Genomic DNA, 21,864 nt, shown 5'->3' with positions numbered 1-21,864 from the left:
AGTATTCGGGTACAAGAATCCGAAATAAGATAATTCACATCTCGAACTGGCCAGTCCCAAGAGTAAATCACCATATTTGAGATTCCTACCCAACAGACATATATAATTTCCCCAAGTATCAAGATAAAGGGTTTAAACCTATCATATTCATGATTCACAGTTTACACTTTAGAAGAGTACTTAAGTCTTTACTCATTCACATAATAAAGACCATAACACCACTTGGTCCAAACTCACCCCGCGCAGAGACCACGCGAAATGGCTCTGATACCACCTGTGACGCCCCCACTTCTCCCAAGGGCGAATCCAAGGGTATTGGTGGAACGCCTGCCCAACTCTCGTCGGGACTCATTACAATCCGTAATTCAAAAGGCAGAAATACTTCAAATATTTTCAGTATATAAGTAAAGTACTCCAAAACATTTCAAAATTAAAATTAGATAACCTTCAAACTTAAATACAATCCAAAAAAATATTTACTACAGTCATATGCTATAATACAATTTAAAGTCTCCAAAAGAAAAAAATCTAGTACTATTCGCGAGCACTCTCGGTCTTGAACTCTGTTAAGGAAAACAAAAGCGTGGAATGAGTTAAACAGCCCAGTGAATTTCCAAAACCTAAGCAGTTCTAATAAATCAAGTAAATTGAGCATAACACATGTACGGTTCAAGATTTCACATTGACACATTAAAATGAGACATTTATCATTGTACAGAAATAAACACACATTGAAAGGATACGTTGTTCACTTGAAACGATTTCAATCCACTTCACCTTATAACTCCAATGATCCCCTCGGTTTGTCTGTCCATCACCTTATCCCTCCAGTGGTAATACTCGAGTATACCGAAATGGTGGCCCAGGGTTCCAACCTACCCGACCGATCCCAATCCTGGCTCGAGCAGGTTAGTAACCAAGGGCAGGATCTAGTTCAGGTTAGAGCTTACAACATGCACAAGTAATCAAGTAAATCGATAAATGGTAGTAGTTCACAGTTAATGGTAGAAATTTTTTATTTTAGTAGTTCGAATGAGATAAAGTACACACTCGCCTTAAAACGGTGGACAGTTACATAGGAGCATTTATAGGGTGCACTTAACATTTAAACACACAATAATTATGAAGTAAACATGTAGCAAAACTGTTCAAGTCACGTACACCTATAAGGAACACTCACCAATTCAAAAGTGAAAAACGAGCAAATATGCTTTTAGATGTCCGCTCCGAGACTCTCTTGAAGGTCCTCGTGAGCGCCTGAAGAAATATCGATTTTCTATTATTCACAATCATGCATCACCCAAGTAAGAATATCCACTAGTTTAGGATTAAGAAAATATCTTAAAGAGCTTTACTCTATCGACATGTAAGTTTCAAAAGTGAGGATTTTAAAGTCACAAAGGAGACTTGTATCCTCCATGAAATCGGGTCCAAAACGATATATCGATATCGGGATAAGGTGTTGAGTTTTCAAAAACTCATTTCCCAAGAAATCGAAAAATTTCAGTTTTGTGCGTCAAATTTAGAAAAATCAGATCTTGAATTTGGCATGTCCAAAAATGGAAAACTTTACACCGTTGGAATCTAGGTTCAAAGTTTAAAAGTTCCTAGAAGACACTTTTTCAAGATTCCAAACAGAAAGCATTCATTTTTCAGTTCAAAGTCGCTGACTTATTAACAAGACAGAACCAACCATGGTTATTCGGTGATGTTTGGAAATTCGGTAAAATTCACAGAAAGTGAATCAGCCTTCGAAATTAGTAACACCATATGAGTTCCAAACAAGGTTTCAAATACAATAAATGAAACTAAATTCGGAGTTTTGAATATTGAGGTACATCATTTCAAAGTTGGTCGACTTTCATGACCTGTCCAGTCATTTTCCAGATTTGAGAAGGCATTTTTGAGGTACTATTTGGTCATCGAAATGACATTGAAAATACATCAAATTTGGTACATTTAATCTTCCATATGTGAACTACATCTCTACCAAATTTCATGTGAAAACTCACGTGGAAATGCAGTTAACAAAATAATCAAAGTTCGTGAAATTCCCAAAGCAAATCTGCCATCTCAACCTTTTCTTTCTTTCCGAAAGCTTAGTACTATGAAATCAGTCCCAAGTCATTCCATTTTGAAACCAAGGGTCCAGAAACACTTAATAAGTAGTTTAGAGGTAATTAACATCAAGATTTTCGAAATATAACTTCTCAAATCAGATTTGACCATTCGGCCAAGAAGAAAGGAAAAGTTTCCAGTTTTCCAGTTTTGTCGCATTTTAGAAATCTTGCCATATATCACTCAATACAAACTCAAATTGAGAATGGTTGGTGGATTTGGAAACTAGATTCCAAAAGCTACATTTCATCAGGTCCAAAAGCTACATTTCATCAGAAAAAATCATTTCCAAAATCAGTTCACAAGTAGTTCCAAATCAGGCCTCAAGTTACAGTTTCTCATTTCCATTCGAATGAACAGGCTGAACAGAACATCCGACTTTATCAGTTCACTGTAGTTCACACAATAATGAACTAGATAGTGATTTTTATACCGTTTTAAAGCTAAGAATGTCTAGTTTCAAATGCCTCAAACGGCACTCGATTTCAACTTTTGTACAAAGAGTTATGTTCGATCAAATGGGCACTGTTAGGTTGTCTAGAACCCAATTCCAGATTTCTTTCAATTTCGAAAATTCAAGTTTTGCTCAACCAAATCAAATGATTTTTGGTAGAAATTTTCTATACACCATATACAACATATCTACATCAGTTCCAAAGTCATTTGAGCATCAAAAATTTGAATAAAGACAAGGCAATAACAGGACAGATTCGGCCAAGTCCATGCACCAACTTTCCTTCGATTTTCTCTTCATTTTCTATCCATAATTAACTCATCTACACACATAACAATCATATTCAAGCATTTACACCTCAAGCCAGCTTCCTAGAGGCCACCTCAAGACCTCTACCTAAGATTAAAGCAAATCAAATGGATTCCTCAAGTCCTCTACCTAGTTTCATGCTTGGGTTTCAAACCCTTGCCATTAAAGCTCCAATTTTGAGAAAAAATTGGAAAGATTCAAGGTGGGTGAAGGCTACCTCTTAGCTTTGAAGAAACCAGAAATTTTGTACCAAAAACTCCCAAGAAAACCCGCAAGATGAAGCCCTTCTCCAAGCTAAAGTTGCTCTCCAAGTGGTATGTGAGTTGTGTGAAGATTTAGAGGTGAAATGGTGCAAGATTGGATGGAGTTTTCTTTCCTTCTTCTTCCTTGGGGCTGCTGGCCGAAAAATGGAGAGAGATGGGAGAGGTTTGTGTGCTAAAACTTGGGCAGAAAGAATGGAATAGTAGCCATAAGTGTTGGGCAAAAAGTCAACTCTTAATAGTTGTCGCACGCGGGTTTCGTACCACCGTTTTCTCTCTTGTTTGTTATACTTGTGCACTAAACCTCCAGTGTACTTCCTTTAACACTATAATTATTCACTCTTAGTAGTCTAGTATAAGTTTCTTAAATCTCCACTTAGCCGCTCCGACGCGAAACACGCGTACTTACGCGGAATGCGCGAACTTAAGACGTGCGCGCGAAAAATCGAAACTTAAGAAAAATTCATGCACTACTAGGGTTATTAAATATAACTAGGGCAATTAATTATAAAAATAGCTAAATTAAGAAATAAAAACACGAGTCCTCACATAAGATTGTTTAGATAATCATATAAATTTCCAGGATTTCAACTAATGGTACAGAAGAAAATTCAAAAATTGACCACAACATATAAACACTATAGGTCACTTTGCTTTTACACATGGTATAGATGTATAAACTAGCTCTACGAATATAGGGCTTGTTCTCAGTTGATTATTTTAACTGATTATAGAAACTAGTCTTATGAACATAGTGCTTGTTGTCGTTTGGTTATTTTCACTGATTATAGATTTTAATTTTTGGATAATAAATTTTTGTGATATTCTCAATTGTTTTTGCATTTTGATTATAGATTTTTTAATAACCAAAAAAGCTAAAATCTATAATCACTCAAAGAGTAACTTTTGTGGTTATGATTATTCTCTATAATCAGTGTTTTTAATCAGATTTTATAAAATCTAAAGCAACTCAGAGCAAGGTCATAATCTACTAGAGAATTTTCTGCTGTAGTTTTTGTTTTCTATTATATATTCTTTTCCTAAGCCTGTTATATTTTATTTCTTACTCTGCTGATAGTTGTTGGAACTAAAGAAAATAAAAAAGAATTAAAATAAGATGTGTGTGAATGAAAAATGATAGTAATAATAATAATAATAAAACATGACAGAGACACTTACATAAGAAAACATGTGTGCGAATTGTTTACTTGAACTCTTATATTCCCATTTTCCAAACCCCTTACTCAGTCCGTAAAAGAACCCCTAATTCAGGAAGTCAAGAAAACGATCTCCTGATTCATGTCGAAAACATTAACCAAGAAGCCATAAGTTCCTAATCCACGAGGAAAACTAAACAATCAACCGGGCCTGGTCAATGATAGGATACCAACAGATTATTATACTTACGGTATTAATTAATTCTACCGTGACAGTAGGCATGCATTCCTACATTTTTGGTTACCTTATGATAGTGATTAACCACCAGAAGTACTGATTAAAATGAGTTTAAGAAGCTTGAATTTCAAAGCAAGCCAGTGATTAACCACCAGAGGTACTGGCGAAAATGAGTTTAAGAATCTTGAACTTGGAAGCAAGCTGGAGAAGTGATGTCCATTCTGGTTATTAAGGCCCCATTCCCATTTTATTTATTGTACAAAATGGCTTTTCATCTACTCCAGTTTATTTAGACTCCTGATTGTTCTGATTGATTTCATTCCATACTGGCATCACCTCCATTGTGATAAGCTAGCGGAAGCAAAAATTTGGAGACTGACAACGAAGAAGTCGAGCATTATGTTGATTATGAAAGGTTAAATGTAGATTTAAGAGGCACTTGAAGAGGTTTTTTTTTTGGCAATCTGGATATACCTGAAGTTAATTCTGACAATAATTTTGTACTTTTTATTGTATGTAAGCTAAAAACACACGAACATGCTTCAAAATAGCTTTTCTCATATCCAAACAAAATATGAGCACAGGATAGATCATTTGAATTCTCCAAAGCTTTCCAAGTTTCCTGTACCATACAATTTTTTAATGCTTAGTTTTATGGAATATTAGGCATCCACTCCAGTGTGATGAGTGGAAGCAGAAATATGGAACCCACAAATCCTCTTCTAGCTACAGCCAATGAAGCAGCGGATGGTTACGTTGATTGTAAGGGCTGTCCAATTATACAGTCCAAATCAGGCCGATGGAGATCAGCATCTTTGATCTTAGGTCAGTAAATCACAAACATTATCACTAAAACACAGTAGGTGATAACTATATGGAAAATTTTAACTAGACAATTGATGCTCTAAAGAAATACTTTTTTTTTAATGTATATGCTAGGATATAATTTTGTAAGTAGGGTTATCTATGATATTTGGTTAGGGGGAGGGATGAGTTGGGCGGTACGGAAAAAAATAAATGTTATTTGTTTATATTTATATGTAGGTATTACTACAACTCTTGTTTGATGATGTTCTCTCCAGGTTTCTTTAGCTTCTGTCCGTTTATCTTATTAACATGCATGGTATCAAGAGCCAATTTGTTTTCTTCAAGGATTAGCTTTGACTACTTGATCCTGGTGCCGTGACTATTATTTCTTATTTGTGCTTTAACTATGCTTTTCTCTGGAATTAGAATTTTGTACAAATTAGTCTCTTCTCCAATATGCTCGCCAACTTTGGTAATTGGTAACTAAGAATCTGCACATTTCTTTGTGATTGTACTGATCTGTTCATTTCAAAGCAATGGCTTCTGACTCAAGTCAGGTTATCTCGGTGAAGTTAGATGGCACCAATTTGGTAATAGGTAAAGAAGTTTGGAAGTATGTTGATTCAACGGTAGGGAAACCAACTGAAGGGACTGAAATTATGCCAAGTTAAAATCTGAGTGGGATATATTTAATGCTAGAATTATTACCTGGATAAACAATTCTGCAAAGCCATCAATTGGCATGCACCCAGGGAAGTTCAGTTCGGCAAAGGAAGTCTGGGATCATTTGGCAAGGCTGTCCACCCAAATTAACTTTTCTCGAAAGTACAAGTTGGAGAAACACTACTTACAAAGCTATCCGCATATATTAACACTTTTACCATACGGGACAATTGTCCTCCTTTTACACTTTTACATTAACACTTTTATAGACTTTAAGCATTGCAAACGGGACAATTGTCCTCCTATTCATTGCCTGAGTGTCAACACGATTGAAGCTGATGATAGTAAAAGCTTAATTAGAAATTGTTTTGATTGTGCTGGCTTAATTGATATTTTAGGTGCTGGAAATCTTGAGAGATTACATATTTCGGGATAGAATCAAATCTCATTCCTTGGAGAATCTGTGGCAACAGCTGCTGCTACTGTCAATACATGGATTGGCGTAGTTTCTCTTGTACCAGTTTTTAGAGCATTTTTGGCCGATTCGTTCCTTGGCCTCTACAGATCAGTCATCTTTGCTTCCATTCTCTACATCTCAGTTGGTGCCTTAATTTTCTATTTCCCTTTACATCTTTTCAGCAATTTACAGAATGTAACATTTCAGGGACTTAGGTTTTTGACCCTTTCAGCAACCATTACTCCAATAGTGAGCAGAGGTTCGACCTCTCCTGGTAGAACCAAGAATGAAGCAGAGCCTGATATGCATATCCAAATTTTGTTTTTTGGCTCATTATATTTGGTTGCACTAGCACAAGGATATAGCACATTTCTTCAAGCCTTTGGAGGCGATCAATTTGATGGAAAACGTCCAGAAGAAAGCAAAGCCAAGAGCTCATTTTTTAACTGGTGGCTTGGCGTCATGGGCATTGGTCCTATAGCAGCACACCTGATCTTAAACTACATCCAAGACAACATAAGTTGGGAAATCGGCTCTGGGATTCCATGTCTGGCCATGATTGTTGGGCTCATCCTATTATTACTGGGACGTAGAACTTATCAATTTTCAAGCACAATAGGTGATGAAGGAGAGAGCCCTTGTAGCAGGATTACTAAGCGATTTGCGAAAGGCATCAGTGCTTTGCACATTGTAGATCCAGCATCAAGCAGTGGAGAAAGCTCTCAGAATTACATGTAAGAAAAAGTTATTCAATTCTATTTTCTTGCTACTCCCCTCTGTTGTATGGATATGCTCCTGTAAACTGTGGAGCAGGCATCTAAGCGATTTAGATAGCTCAACAACAATACAACAGGAGGAAAATCATTCAAAAATCACAGAATTCAAAAACCCGAATAGACACTAGTTTTTTCCATCAAATCTAAATGAATTGAACCCAATTATCAACAAATGATGCTACCATTAACACAAAAGCATTGAAAATTTCGTTTGTGAAGAGTTGTGTAATAACCTTGGTACACAAAACAATTCTGGTTTTCAAATCAATCATTTTTAGGAATTTTGCTAATAGCATTTTATGGACAGGTTTCTCAATGGTGAATTGCCTTCTGCAGATGATGATTCAACTGACAACAATGCAACCTCTAGCATAACCAAAGAAATAAAGCAAGTCCTAAGGCTGCACCCTATATGGATTACTTCTTTATCCTATGCAATTGCATATGCTCAAGCTTGACATTATTTACCAAGCAAGTAACAACACTAGACAGATCAATAGTGCAAAGTTTTACTATACCAGCTGCTGCACTTCGGATATTCATTGCATGATTCCTTTCAGTTTAATTTATGATCGAATTTTTGTCCCAGCGGCAAGGATAACAAGTTATCTCTCTGGCATAACAATGCTTCAGAGAAAAGGAATTGGCATGGCAACATTTCTCCTAAACATGGTCATTGTAGCTTTGATTGAGATGAGACGACTGAAAACTGCTCAAGATTTTGGTCTGCTTGCTATTCCAATTGCTACAATTCCTATGAGCTTTTGCTGGTTGGCACCTCAATACCTATTACTTGGACCAGGGGATGTGTTCATTCGCGTAGGAATGCATTAATTCTTCTATGATCAGGTGCCTACTGAATTAAGATGTTTAGGCCTCTCTTTTTACCATGGTGCCACAGGTATAGGCAGCTTCTTCAGCAGTTTTCTTGTCTCTGCGATTGACAAAGCTACAAGTCAAAACGGTAGAGAAAGTTGGTTCTCGGACAACTTAAATCGAGCACATCTTGATTACTTCTATTCGTTGCTTGCTGGATTAGGTGTTGTGGGTTTAATTTCATTTGTCCATTTAGCAAAATCTTACACCTATAGCCAACAAAATGGCATGGAAAAAGGTTCCGAAGTATAAATTAACTTGTGGCCGAACTTCTGTACCGTTACTTGTGCTGAAATTTGTTGTATTCAATCGCTAGAATCAATCATTATAATCAATTGTAAGAATCAATCATTAGAACAAAGGGAAATTGCAGTTTTGATCCCCAATATTTGGCTTATGTACTAATTAGTTCTTAATGTTTCATCTAAAGCAAATCTGGCTCCTAAAGTTTATTATTCTAGTCACATTCACGACAACTAATGGAGGCACATTCACGAGAACTAATGGAAAACTCGAGAATGACTAACAGTCAACATCACATTGCCGTTAGTCAACAATTTTGAATCTACAATTTTGGATTCCAATATTTTGATTTTAAATTATTATATTCTCCTAAATTTTAGATAGTGACATTGAAGATTTTAAAGTGAAATGAAATGCAAATTAGAATGAAATTATATTAAATGGGCAATAGAAATTCTAATTAAATTTATTTTTCTCTTTTTTTATTTTTATTTATTTATTCATGCACTAAATCTCATATTCTTGTTCTCTTTTGCATAATTAGTCTCAAGTTTATTATAGTAGCTATTGTATAAATTCTTATATATGTTGTGCATGTGGGCTTCAAATTCTTCTAGTTAGTCAATATAATCATAAAAACTAGTCAAGGTAAATAATAACGCGAAGTGCTTTTAAGAATATTTAGAAAAACTGTTGTTTTCCATTTTCTTGTCTTTCCTAGCAATTAAAATAAAATGTTCCATTACTATAGTTTTAAAATATTTATTTTAATATCCGGTACCTTGATAATCATTTAATGATTCAATTAATTTTTGAAACCAAATTCATTTCAAACTCAATTGATAACCAATTGAAATGCGAAAACAAAAAATTATCTAACAAGCGCCAAGTCATTAAGATGTAGTTCAAGTTTTAATATTTTAGAAATAAAAAGCTATATAGGGAAAGTTTAAAAATGCATGGCAGGGTAATAATTATTAGTGTTTGCATTCATATGATAAGTTATATGTAATTTAGATATCTTAACAAGTGCCGCACTGACACTCATTAGAAAAACTCATAAAAAAAACTTAATTTACGAATAGTTTTTTCTATATTTTAAAGGGTATTCCATTAGTTGTTTATAGACATGTCAATGGATCAGATCTTATCTAGATCCAATCTAAACCCAATGTATTTGGGTAGGGTTTGGATTTAATTCCTCATACCCAGACCCTACCTAGATCCAGATCCTGTAAAAGAGTTATGGGTCTGGGTAGGGTATGGTTTTCTATTATTCATATCCATATCCAAATCCAAATCCATACAGGATTCTATCCAGACCCATGTATATATACTAAAATTATATATATTAGTAAATTTATAAAATATTTTAATATTCTATGGTCATTGGATCTAATACAGTAAGATTTCATGATTTTTTTTCAAACTAATCTTAGTTGTCATTGTAATCAGTATAAATTTTTTTAGAAAAAGGAGAAAAAGTAAAGACAAATAAATGAAAGATTGAATGTAGATACAGTTGAAGTTTTAAAAATAAATAGAAGCAATCACTAATAGTTATTCTTTTGAATTCATCATATTGCATTCAACTTCTCGAATATTAATTTTATTATTTGGAAATAAAAATTGGATAGCGTTATGCTTTTTTTAAATCTACATATTTTTAATAAATTTTTACTTTAGTATGTTTAGAAAAATGTAACGGATATCCATTGGATATCCAAATCCAGGAGGTTTGGGTTTAGACTTATTTTTTCAAATCCATAAGGGTCTGTATCTGGATTTGAGTCTAATTGAATTTAATGGGTCTAGATCTGGATCAAAGGGATCCAATCTAAACTCTATCCATTAACATGCCAAACTATTTAGCTATCACTAAACATTACAAAAAATGATAGAACTCATTGTCAATTAATTACTAATAGCATAAAACAATAATATACTTATATTATATCAAAATTGAGATTAATTTTTCAAAGAAAAGAATAAGTATATCATATATCAATGGCAGAATAAATTAAATAAAAATGGAAAAAAATTAAATTAAATTAGAATTCTTATTACCCATTTAATAGAATTTCGTTATAAATTGCATCTAATTTCATCCTAAAACCTTTAATATCACGATTTAAAATTTAAGGAAATATAATTATTTAAAATCAAAATATTGGGGACAAAAAATGCAAATTCAAAATTGTTGACTAATAGCAATTTGATGTTGATAGTTAGCCTTTCTTGAAATTCCATTAGTTGTCCTATATGTGCTTAAAATCAGAAATTATAAGGACCAAATTTACATTAGACGAAACACTAAGGACTAATTTAACACATAGGTTAAATATTGGGGGACGGAAACTACAATTCTCTCCTAAAGCTAATTTCATGGATATGAGGTTTAGGGATAATTTCAAAAACTTTCCTTAAGGTTTGTGACAGTTTCACCTAGAGCCCCTTAACTTTAAAAAATATCACTTGCCTCCCCTATTTTTAACTTTTTGTAACATTGTCAACCCATTTCAAAAGATATTGTTTAAAAACTCATTTTCGAATAGAGAACACATTTTTGTTCCAAAAGTGCCATTTGTTGTCCTAATCTTTTTTTAAAAAAACAAAAAAATGAAAGCATGTAATAAAAGGTTGAAAATGAAGACAAATTGTACAAATGTATAATTTTGATGAACACAATATAACAATAGGTATTTTAATGTACAAAAAGAATTAGTTTTAAAAATGTATTCAAAGTTTTTTCAAGCCAAAAATATTATTCCTTTATTTTGAAGTGTTTTCAATCAATTTGAGGAGTTTTTCAAAATTTTTAGAATTTTTAGAATTTCTTATTTAGATTGATGGATTGAAAATGAGAAAAACAAAAGACAAGATGTTTATGTTTACAAACTCATTTGAGGTTTTATCAAATACAAAAATTATTTTTAATTCAAAAAGTACTTGTGTATGAAGTAAAGATTTATGAATTATATACAAGTTTTTTTGAATTTTCTATTTCTTTCTCAAGATCAATGGCTTAAAAACTTGAAAATTATAAATTCTTAACTATATATTTAGAAATTTATTTGAAGTGTTTTTAATGTGCAACTTGTTATAAATTTCTCACATAATTTTTATGGGTTTTCTAAATTAATAGAATCTCAAAATTTTATTATATTTCTTGTGTAGACTAATGAAAGGAAAATTATTAATATGTCTTTCAACCTTTTTAACACATTGTAATTCCTAATTAAAAAATCATACCGGTCAAATTTTCAAAAGTTTAGGGATTAACTAAATTTGTTATGAGTCTCAAATGGACAATATTAGAATGAAAACATATTCTCTATCCTGACTTTTTTAGTGACATAATTGTCACAAACCCAACTTAGGAAAAAGTAATACATGGATATAATAAGATTGAGAAAAAGGTAACTTACCCCGTTTCAAGCTCAGCACGCTCTTTTTCCAAACTACCAGCTCCACCGCAGCTGGCCGCACTACCACCACCACCAGCAGCTCCATAACTAACTCCATGCCCATATCCACAACCAGGAGAAACCTTCATTCCCAACCACCCCTAATATTGCTAATTGCTTCCTTACTGGCTTTCGCAATTGCAGCTTGCAGGGTACAATTCATAGCCCAAATCTGGCGCAATTCAAATTTTATTCAAATTTTAAAAATTTCTTGCGCTCAAAATTGATGACTACAGATCCGACGAACTTCAGGTCGGCCTGATCTGGATCATGAACTGTTCTCTGCAATCTGGCAGTACCTAAGCCTTCTAATGATTTTTTGGTCGGTATAGTTGAGTTTGTGGGTTCTTGCTAGTTAATTGAGTAAGCAGTTTATGGTTTTCTTCTGAAAAATTATCAATAATTTCAACTTGTTTACAACAATTGATGTAAGCCGTTGAAAATCAGGGCAGATTGATAGAAGAAACCAACCGTTCTGATTTCTGAATCCACAATTAAGGCCTAACAAAGTATGAAATCTGCTTTCATAAAATAAGCCTACCGGGATATGGATGGAATATAATATACAAGAATGCCGATTAAAATAAGTTTAAAGAAGGTTGAACTTTTTAGCATGCATTAACAGTGAGGTACAAATGTAATTATTGAGGCTCCGGTTCCATTTTAAAGAAAGATTCCTTGTCCGCTAAGTTGACTGTATAATAAAGAACAGAGATCGCATCACTGTCCCATTTTCTGCTTGATTTCGTCTGTCATGAGCGGGAGCAGAGTCCTGGAGACCCAAACTCCACTTCTGGAGACTGAAAATGAAGCAGGCCCAGGTGGATGGAGATCGGCATCTTTCATGCTAGGTTAGTATTTTATCATTGAAGGCTAAAGTTTTTTAAGAATTCTTTTTTTTTTTCCTTTAGTCCAATATTCTAAGAACTAGTGATGATTAAGAAGCAAAATAAAGCATATTCAGAACTGAAGTTGATCACCAGTAGAAGTTTTTTGGAACTGGATTGATTGAGTTGACTGAATCAATCTACAGCTGGAGGATCCCTGGAGAGATTTGCATATTATGGAGTAGAATCCAACCTCATTAGCTATCTCACCGGACCAATTGGAGAATCCGTGGCAACAGCTGCTGCAACTGTCAATACATGGATTGGTGTAGTTTCACTTGTACCAGTTTTAGGAGCATATTTGGCTGACTCTGTCCTTGGTCGCTATAGATCAATCATCATTGCTTCCCTTCTCTACATCTTGGTTAGTTTACAATTTTTTTCTTTTTAGGAATTGCTATTGGCATTCTTATGTTTGTTAATGGCACTATCATTCAGTTGCCATTTAAATTACAATTTGATTAGAAAAAATGAGTAATTATGAGTGGTTGTGATACTAGTATTCTTGTTTAATTCATATTGACAAGAAGTCCACTTATTACTCTCTTTGGCGATAAGGCTGAAAATTTTGCAGGGACTCGGTCTTTTGAGCTTGTCTGCAATAATTATTCCAACACCTACCAGTAGCTCGACCTATCAAGGCATGAACAAGAAATCAGGCCCGAAAACAGGACTCCAAGTTTTGTTTTTGTCTCACTTTACTTGGTTGCATTGGCTCAAGGATATAAACCTTGTGTTCAAGCTTTTGGAGCTGATCAATTTGATGGAAAACATCCGGAACAGAGCAAAGCTAAGAGCTCATTTTTCAATTGGTGGCCGTGTGGCATATGCATAGGATCTACAGCTGCACATTTGATCTTGCACTATATTCAAGATAACATAAACTGGGCACTTGGTTTTGGAATTCCTTGTCTAGCTATGATTCTTGGGCTGACTCTTTTTTTACTTGGAAGCAGAATTTACTTCTTTCCTGTTAAAAGAGGTGATGAAGAAAGGCAATATGGAAGGATTACGTGTGGTTTAGATAAAGCGGATGATACTTTACAACATGAAGCACTAGCATCAAGCAGTCAAGAAGAGTACCAAGAAGATTTGTTGTTAAATGCTCGACAAAGATCTCAAGACTACAGGTAAGGAAAGATCACTAGACGAAGAAGAAAATGTCTCAAACTTTATCATTTTTCTGATGATATATACAAACTATGGAGTGCTTAAATAGTTCATCCCATTAAAGTTATCCAGACTGGAATGAAGGTTACTCATCTGTTTCAGTTCACCCTAATTAACTTATCTGTTTCAACCTTAAAGAAAGGGAAGTTAAACAGTTCTAATTTTGTTTTATAAAAGCAAAATTATGTATCAAAGCTTTTCAAGAGTTTTTTGGGTCATTAAATATCGTAACTCCTCTTTGAATTATGTCATTAGCAAATGGTCAGATAGACAACTAGGGTGACCCCAAAACACAAATTCATTGACAAGAATTTTCTTCGTAGATTTGATTTAAATCATAAATTATGCTATGGAACACTTTACAAGTTTAGCATCCATGTTAACTTGGTGCTCAATAGAAAGTGCAATGCATGCTAATACCCTCAATTTCTTGTCAAATGTTGTTGGACAGATTTCTGAAATGTATCGCCTGCAGCAGATGACTATTCAACTGTCTCTGACAAAACAGAAGTGCCAAAGAATGTTCTAAGGCTATTTCCTATATGGATAACTTGTTTAACATATACAGTTGCATATGCTCAAGCGGCCACATTATTTACAAAGCAAGCAACAACCTTGGACAAATCAATAGGGCTAAGTTTTAATATTCCAGCTGCCACACTTAGGACTTTCGTCCCTCTTACCATAATGTTGTGTATTCCAATCTATGACCGAATTTTCGTCCCAGTTGCCAGAACAATCACAAAAAACCCCACAGGTATAACAATGCTGCAAAGAATAGGAGCAGGGATGGGCATATCGGTTATTAACATGGCTGTTGCAGCTCTAATCGAAATCAAAAGACTCAAAACTGCTCAAGATTATCATTTGGTAGATATACCCAATGCAACACTTCCTATGAGCTTCTGGTGGTTGATGCCTCAATACATATTATTTGGACTTGCAAATGTGTTCAATCAGGTAGGGATGCAGGAGTTTTTCTATGATCAGGTCCCCATTGAATTAAGAAGTGTAGGCCTGTCATTTTACTATGGTGCCTTGGGAATAGGGAACTTCTTGAGTAGTTTTCTGGTCTCAATGATTGACAAAGCTACAAGTCAACGGGGTAGAGAGAGTTGGTTCTCAGACAACTTAAATCATGCACATATTGATTATTTCTATTGGCTACTTGCTGGAATAGGTGCTGTGGGTTTAATCATTTTTGTCTATCTATCAAGATTTTACAGCTGTGTCGAGCAAAATGATAGTGGCAAGTGTTCTCAAACAGGTTTAGCAGGTAGGTTGACTGGTAACCCGTAGGAGATCACTAGCTTGTGTGATAGCTGTCTAAAGTTAGATTATGCACAAAGGATAACCTTCTGCACTGGCGATTTTCTAGTATCAGTCCTAAATGTGCCTCTTCTAGAGCTGCACCAGCATCCTTACAGCACTTATTCTTCGACTAACATGTTTCTGCTGCAGAATGTGGTGAAGTCCAAAGTCTATGTCTTGGGGTTCTACATGGTTCATACATGAGGGAATTCGATGATATACCCATCATTGTTCAACCAACAAATTTGTTGACAAAATCAGAAGGTTGGCATTTTCTGCAACTACAAAAAAATCCAGGTTATGTACAACTTTTCGTGTGAATATGGTTTCCCCTCTTGGTTGGAAGAAAGGCACGGAAAGTTACTAGGTTATGTACCCTTTAAGTGTACAAATATGCAGATATATTTTCATATTAATGATATATTAACATTTTGCAAAAGAAAAAAAAAGTGGCATACTTGATTTCAAGATAAACAGGTACAAGTTTAGATTCCTCGTCCATCACCTAATGATTAATGCTCCTTAGTGTTTAACATATAGATTCGTGACATGGACGTGAATCGAAATTATGCTACAGACCTTAATGATAATTTTGGAGGGTACCCCAAAATCAATGAAAAATTATACTACAAACCTCACAAGATTGAGACTTTCTTCAGCAAGAGTTATATTTCGCTATTGCTGAAACTTAATCACAATCATCAAAAATCAATGAAAAATTCCTATGCTCATAATACAGCAATTGTAGATAACACCACCTAACACAACCATAGCAGTTAGGTACGGTTGTTGTATTTCATCGATAACAATCCATTGAGTTGTACACGATAAAGTTACATACAAGTATATCATATTATGTAAAAAAGAGGGTAAAATACAAAAAAAAAAAAAAAAAATTCTCTGTGGTTTGCTAAATATTCAATTTAACTCCCTCTGATTTGAAAACCTATACTATGATTCTCTGTGGTTTCAACTAAATTGAAAATTAGACGAAAAGCATCCAATCTAATGTCCTTATGTGAAATGTCAATACAACCTCAACATAAATGAACTCCACGTAGTTTGCCAATTATTCAATTTAACTCCCGCTGGTTTAGAAAACTATACTATAACTCCCTACAATTTCGATTAAATTGAAAATGGAACGACAAGCATTTCATGTATAGTTGAGACCATATTGACATTTCTCACACAGCCATTAGATTGAATGCTTTCGGCCCAATTTTTAATTTATTCGAAATTAGAACTATAGTCTAAGTTTTCAAATCAAAGAGAGTTATATTGAATATTCAACAAATCACAGAAAATTTTTTGATATTTTACCCTAAAAAAATATAATAACCGGACAATTGCATCAAATTTCCAACTCCACCTGTCCAGGTTGCACCTAACTTAACCGCACCTGCTCCGATTCCGCATTTTACTAGTAATGACTAGTAAAGGCTCTGAATAAACCACCTGTCGATTCTCTTATTGCAACTCCCCGGGAACGATATCCTGGATTACATTTGATGAATGCTCCATTGGGTTCTAACTTGCAGAGAAGCATGGGTGGGGGAGAACTACAAGAAATGATTAAATATTTCTGCAGGCTTAGTATCAAGAAACTTTAGCACTGAACGCCTCTCTAAACAATTTTACCTTAAAGAAAGGAAATGGAGACTCTGCAAAGGAACAAAAGCACTGCTTTTTTTGAGCACTAAATGCAGAACTTCCCTCCTTAGGAGGTAAAAACTTATGCATTCCCTTTAGTATCGTTCAAATTTGTCGCGAAAGCAATGGATGCAATGCACGTTTTCCTGTCCATTACCATAAGATTGCAATTTGATGTACTGAAAAGTTATTAGGTAATATATGGTTTCACCATAAATATGAAAACAACCTTGTATAGATTTTTTATTGAGTGATCTCTCTTGTGTTTCCATTTTCTACATCCCCTGATTCACGAGGAAGCCAAGAAAAGATAAAAACAAACTCCTGATTCATGTGGAAATCATTAACACCAAAAAGAAACTAAATTCTTGATCTACTAGGTAATTAAACTAAGTATTCAAAAGGCCCTGGTCAAGGATAGGACAGCAATACATCATTATACTATGGTCTTAATTCAACCTTCCTGGGCAAGTAGTATCATATTTAGGTAAGCATGCTTTGATACATTTTCTTGCTACCTTGAGATGTTGACTAACCACCAACCCCTTTCCCTCAAAATCTTTAGCATTGCAGACATGGTCATAGTAATTAAAAGGGTTAAATGCAAAAAAACTCCCAGGAACGCTCTGTTTGGATTAGCTGTTTTTGAAAGTATTTTTGAAAAATTTTACTGTAGCAGAATTTTTAGAGTATATTTTGAGATATTTTTAGACAATATTTTGGAATATTTAAGAGTAGTAGAGTTTTTAAAATATATTTTGTGATTTTTTTGAATATTAAAAAAATTTAGACTATTTTTTAAAATACTTTTTAGAGTATTTTTCAAAATTTTTTATAATATTTGAAAAACTAGTAGATCCATTTACTCCCTAAACTATAATAATAGGCATTTTGCTCCCTTGAATTATACGTTTGGACAACACTACCCTTATTATCTTAAATTTTTTTTCTTTTTTCTCTATTCTTTTTTTTTATTTTTTTCCCTTTTCTCCCATTTCTTTTTCCTTTTATTTTCTTATTTTTTTCCCTCCAATGCTAAAAGACTTACATCAGAATTTTTAATATTTTTTGAACTGCTGTTTTAATTCATTGATTTGTTAAATTCGTTCTTAATAATATATCATAAACTCTTTGTTATTATAAAATATATGTAGCTTATATTGTAAAGTGTACTAATCCAGTAATTCAATAATTTAAGTACCTATAAACCAATTAGAGTTTACAATTACTCAACTATTTATAACAAAAGTTACTTATTATATATCACGTAAGAAAGAAAAGTTAACAATTGTTATTTGAAGTGAAATAAAAAGATAAGAATAAACAACAATAGTATTTCATTTTTTATTTGTTATTAATACTATTCATAATTGATTAATCATTATCTCTATTTTGTTCTTATATATTTGAATAGTTTAATTTCTTAAATGATATTGACTTCAACATTTGGAAAAAAAAAGTCTTCTATACCATAGAATTCTTTTATAAAATGTTGACATGAGAAATTAAGAAATAAATAAGTTTTGATTAATCTAGTATACTGAATTAAACAGTGCTTAAAGAAAATAAAGAGGAAGAATCTAAAAAGAAAATGATAGGGAATAAAGAAAAATAACAATGCTTAAGATAAAATGGGTAGATTTGTCCAACTATATCATAAAAGGGGGCAAAGCACCTATAAAAATAGTTTGAGAGGTAAACTGCAACAAAATATATTATAGTTCATAGAATTTTTTGCATTTAACCCGAATTAAAATGAGTTGAAGAAGCTTGAACTTTAAGCAAGATCAGTAATTAGTGGCGCCTATTTTGAATTATTTATTATCCCATATGGCTCCTCATCTACTTGAACAAATACTAGAAGACTACTAATGTTCTGCTAGGTTTCATTGATATGAGCATCAGTGGAGGATGAGCAGAAGCAGAATTTTTGAGCCCCAATCTCCGCTTCTAGAGACTGACAATGAGGCGGTTCAGGTTCATGTCTATTACAAGGGCAGTCCAGGTGGATGGAGATCAGCATCTTTCATGCTGGGTTAGTAAACATATAAAAGTAAATACATAGTCCTACTAAGGTATTTTCCAATGATTGCTAAAGTTCTTTAAGCATTACCTTCTTTTTGTCCAATTTTCTAAGAACTAGTAATGATTTAGAAGCAAAACAAAGTTTATGCTGAATTCAACCTGATCATTATGATTTGACTGGATTGGCTGTAATCTACAGCTGGAGGATCTCTGGAGAGGTTTGCCTATTATGGAGTAGAATCTAATCTGATTAACTGTCTTACTGGACCACTTGGAGAATCCGTGGCAGCAGCAGCTGCAAATGTCAATACATGGATTGGTGTAGTTTCACTTGTACCAGTTTTAGGAGCATATTTGGCTTATTCTTTCCTTGGCCGCTATCGATCAATTATCATTGCTTCCATTCTCTATATCTTGGTCAGTTCACAATTTTACTTTTATAGCATTTCCTTGTTTGTTAACGTAACTTTTGTGCACTTTTCTACTCATACAAACAATAAGATGTCTACATGTTTGTCACTTGAAGTAAAATTTGACTAGATGGCCGTGGTTGTGAATGCAATGAAGTATACGGGTACTTTAATTCAAGTCAGAGGATCAGAAACTCAGACGGAGAGCCAAATACAAATAAGGGGGGTGAAAATAACAAGTCTCCATCTCTTTGGAATTGTACATACTTCAAGCTCTTATTACTCTCTATGGTGATATGGTGCTGAAAATGTTGCAGGAACTTGGTTTTTTGAGCCTGTCTGCACCAATTAGTCCAACTTTTCTCAGCAGCTCAAGCTATCAAGCCATAACCAAGAAATCAGGCCTGGATACAGGAAACCAAGTTTTGTTTTTTGTCTCACTTTATGTGATTGCATTGGCTCAAGGATATAAACCTTGTGTTCAAGCTTTTGGAGCTGATCAATTCAACGGAAAACATCAGGAAAAAAGCAAAGCCAAGAGCTCATTTTTTAATTGGTGGCTCTGTGGCCTATGCATTGGTTCTATAGCAGCACATTTGATCTTGCACTATATTCAAGACAATATTAGCTGGGCACTTGGTTTTGGATTCCATGTCTTGTTATGATTCTTGGGCTAATTCTCTTTTTACTTGGACATAGAACTTACTTTTTTGATGTTAAAAGAGGTGATGAAGAGAGCCCTTATGGGAGGATCGAGTGGGGCATAGCTAAAGGGGGTGATGCTTTGAGCAATAAAGCACAGGCATCAAGCAGTCAAGAAGAGGTTTGACAAAAAAAAAAAAAAAAAAAAAAAAAAAGCAGTCAAGAAGAGTGCCAAGAATATTTGTTGTCGAAAACTCAACAAAGATCTCAAGATTATAGGTAAGGAAATATTACCAGACCAGAAAGAAATTTTCTGACCATACAATAAACTATGGAATCCTCAAATAAATCTTCCTGAACAATTTATCCAGTTACCAGAGAAGGTAACTCACCGTTTTACCCTTTAAGAAAGGAAAATGAAATTGGTCCAATTTCTTTTGCGAACCGAAATTTTGCATTTTGTAGCCAACCTTTTCAAGAATCTTTTTTTTTTTCCCTTTATTATTTTACATTCAATTATGTCAAGTAGTTAAAAGTCCAAAAAGCAAATTCCTTGGTAAGAAATTTGCATTACATATCACAATTTTAAGGATAAGTTACAATTTTAGTATCTGTAATACTGCCTTACTGACAACAAAACTATCGGTTGCTAATTCCTACAATTTCTGGTCAAATTTGCCGATGCTTGTTGAACAGGTGTCTGAAGGATGTATTGCCTGGAGCAGATGACCATTCAACTGATATTATGGCACTCCCTAGCAAGACAAAAGAGCAAGGGCAGAGGAATGTTCTAAGGCTGCTACCTATATGGATCACTTGTTTAACATATACAATTGCGAGTTCTCAAGCCTCTACATTATTTCTCAAGCAAGCAACAACCTTGGACAAATCAATAGGGACAAAACTTAATATTCCAGCTGCCACACTTAATACTGTCATCCCCCTCACTATAATGTTCTGCATTCCAATTTATGACAAAACTTAATATTCCAGCTGCCACACTTAATACTGTCATCCCCCTCACTATAATGTTCTGCATTCCAATTTATGACCAAATTTTCGTCCCAATTGCCAAAAAGATTACAAAATACCCCACTGGTATAACGATGCTGCGAAGAATAGGAGCTGGGATGGGCCTATCGGTTATTAACATGGTTGTTGCAGCTCTAGTCGAAATGAAAAGACTCAAAACTGCTCAAGATTATGGTTTAGTAGATATTCCCAATGCAACACTTCCTATGAGCTTCTGGTGGTTGGTTCCTCAATACATACTATTCGGGCTTGAAAACGTGTTCAATCAGGTGGGCATGCAAGAGTTTTTCTATGATCAGGTCCCTGATGATATTAGAAGTGTAGGCCTATCATTGTATTATGGTGCCGTGGGCATAGGGAACTTCGTGAGCAGTTTTCTGGTCTCAATGATTGACAAAGCTACAAGTCAAAGTGGTAGAGAAAGTTGGTTGTCAGATAACCTGAATCATGCACATGTTGATTACTTCTACTGGATGCTTGCTGGAATAGGTGCAGTGGGTTTCATTGTCTTTGTCCATCTATCAAAATCTTACAGCTATGTGGAGCAAAATGATGGCGAGAAGTGTTATCTAGCAGTTTTAGCGGGTAGGCGAATTGGTGACTCTTAGGAGTTCAACTCCTCGGCTAGATGTATGAAAGTAGAGTATGCACAAGGGATAGATTGCTGCATTGAAGATTATGTCTACTACCAGCCCTGGATGTGTTTAATCTGGAGCTGCAGCACAATCCTTGCAGTACTTATTCTCCAACTGTCCAATTTCTGCTGCAGTACACTGTGAAGTTCAAAGTCCGTGCCTCGTGTACGGAGGGTTTTCCGCTTAGCACAAGGTGATTGAATAGTATAGTGTCATTGTTCTACCAATACAATTGTAAGCACGTCAGAAGGTTGGCATTATTCCCAAATTCGGT

General features: G+C 34.4%; 1 protein-coding gene and 2 pseudogenes across 1 annotated transcript; all 3 read left to right on the top strand.

The window, feature by feature from the left end:
* The first annotated feature begins 5,879 nt into the window (after window positions 1–5,879).
* On the top strand, window positions 5,880–7,697 carry LOC113750398 (protein NRT1/ PTR FAMILY 5.10-like). Its single transcript, XM_027294373.1, has 3 exons — window positions 5,880–6,009; window positions 6,480–7,197; window positions 7,547–7,697. The coding sequence occupies exons 1-3, from the start codon at window positions 5,880–5,882 to the stop codon at window positions 7,695–7,697; spliced, it is 999 nt and encodes a 332-aa protein (XP_027150174.1).
* A 4,882-nt stretch (window positions 7,698–12,579) lies between these two features.
* On the top strand, window positions 12,580–15,315 carry LOC113750397 (annotated as a pseudogene).
* Window positions 15,316–18,757: 3,442 nt separating this feature from the next.
* Window positions 18,758–21,563, top strand: LOC113750396 (annotated as a pseudogene).
* Window positions 21,564–21,864: the final 301 nt, after the last annotated feature.

The sequence above is a fragment of the Coffea eugenioides genome, chromosome 10 (assembly GCF_003713205.1).
Source record: "Coffea eugenioides isolate CCC68of chromosome 10, Ceug_1.0, whole genome shotgun sequence".
Classification (NCBI taxonomy): domain Eukaryota; kingdom Viridiplantae; phylum Streptophyta; class Magnoliopsida; order Gentianales; family Rubiaceae; genus Coffea; species Coffea eugenioides.
Note: the sequence above shows the minus strand (reverse complement) of the source record. Positions and strands in the feature narration are given on the sequence as shown.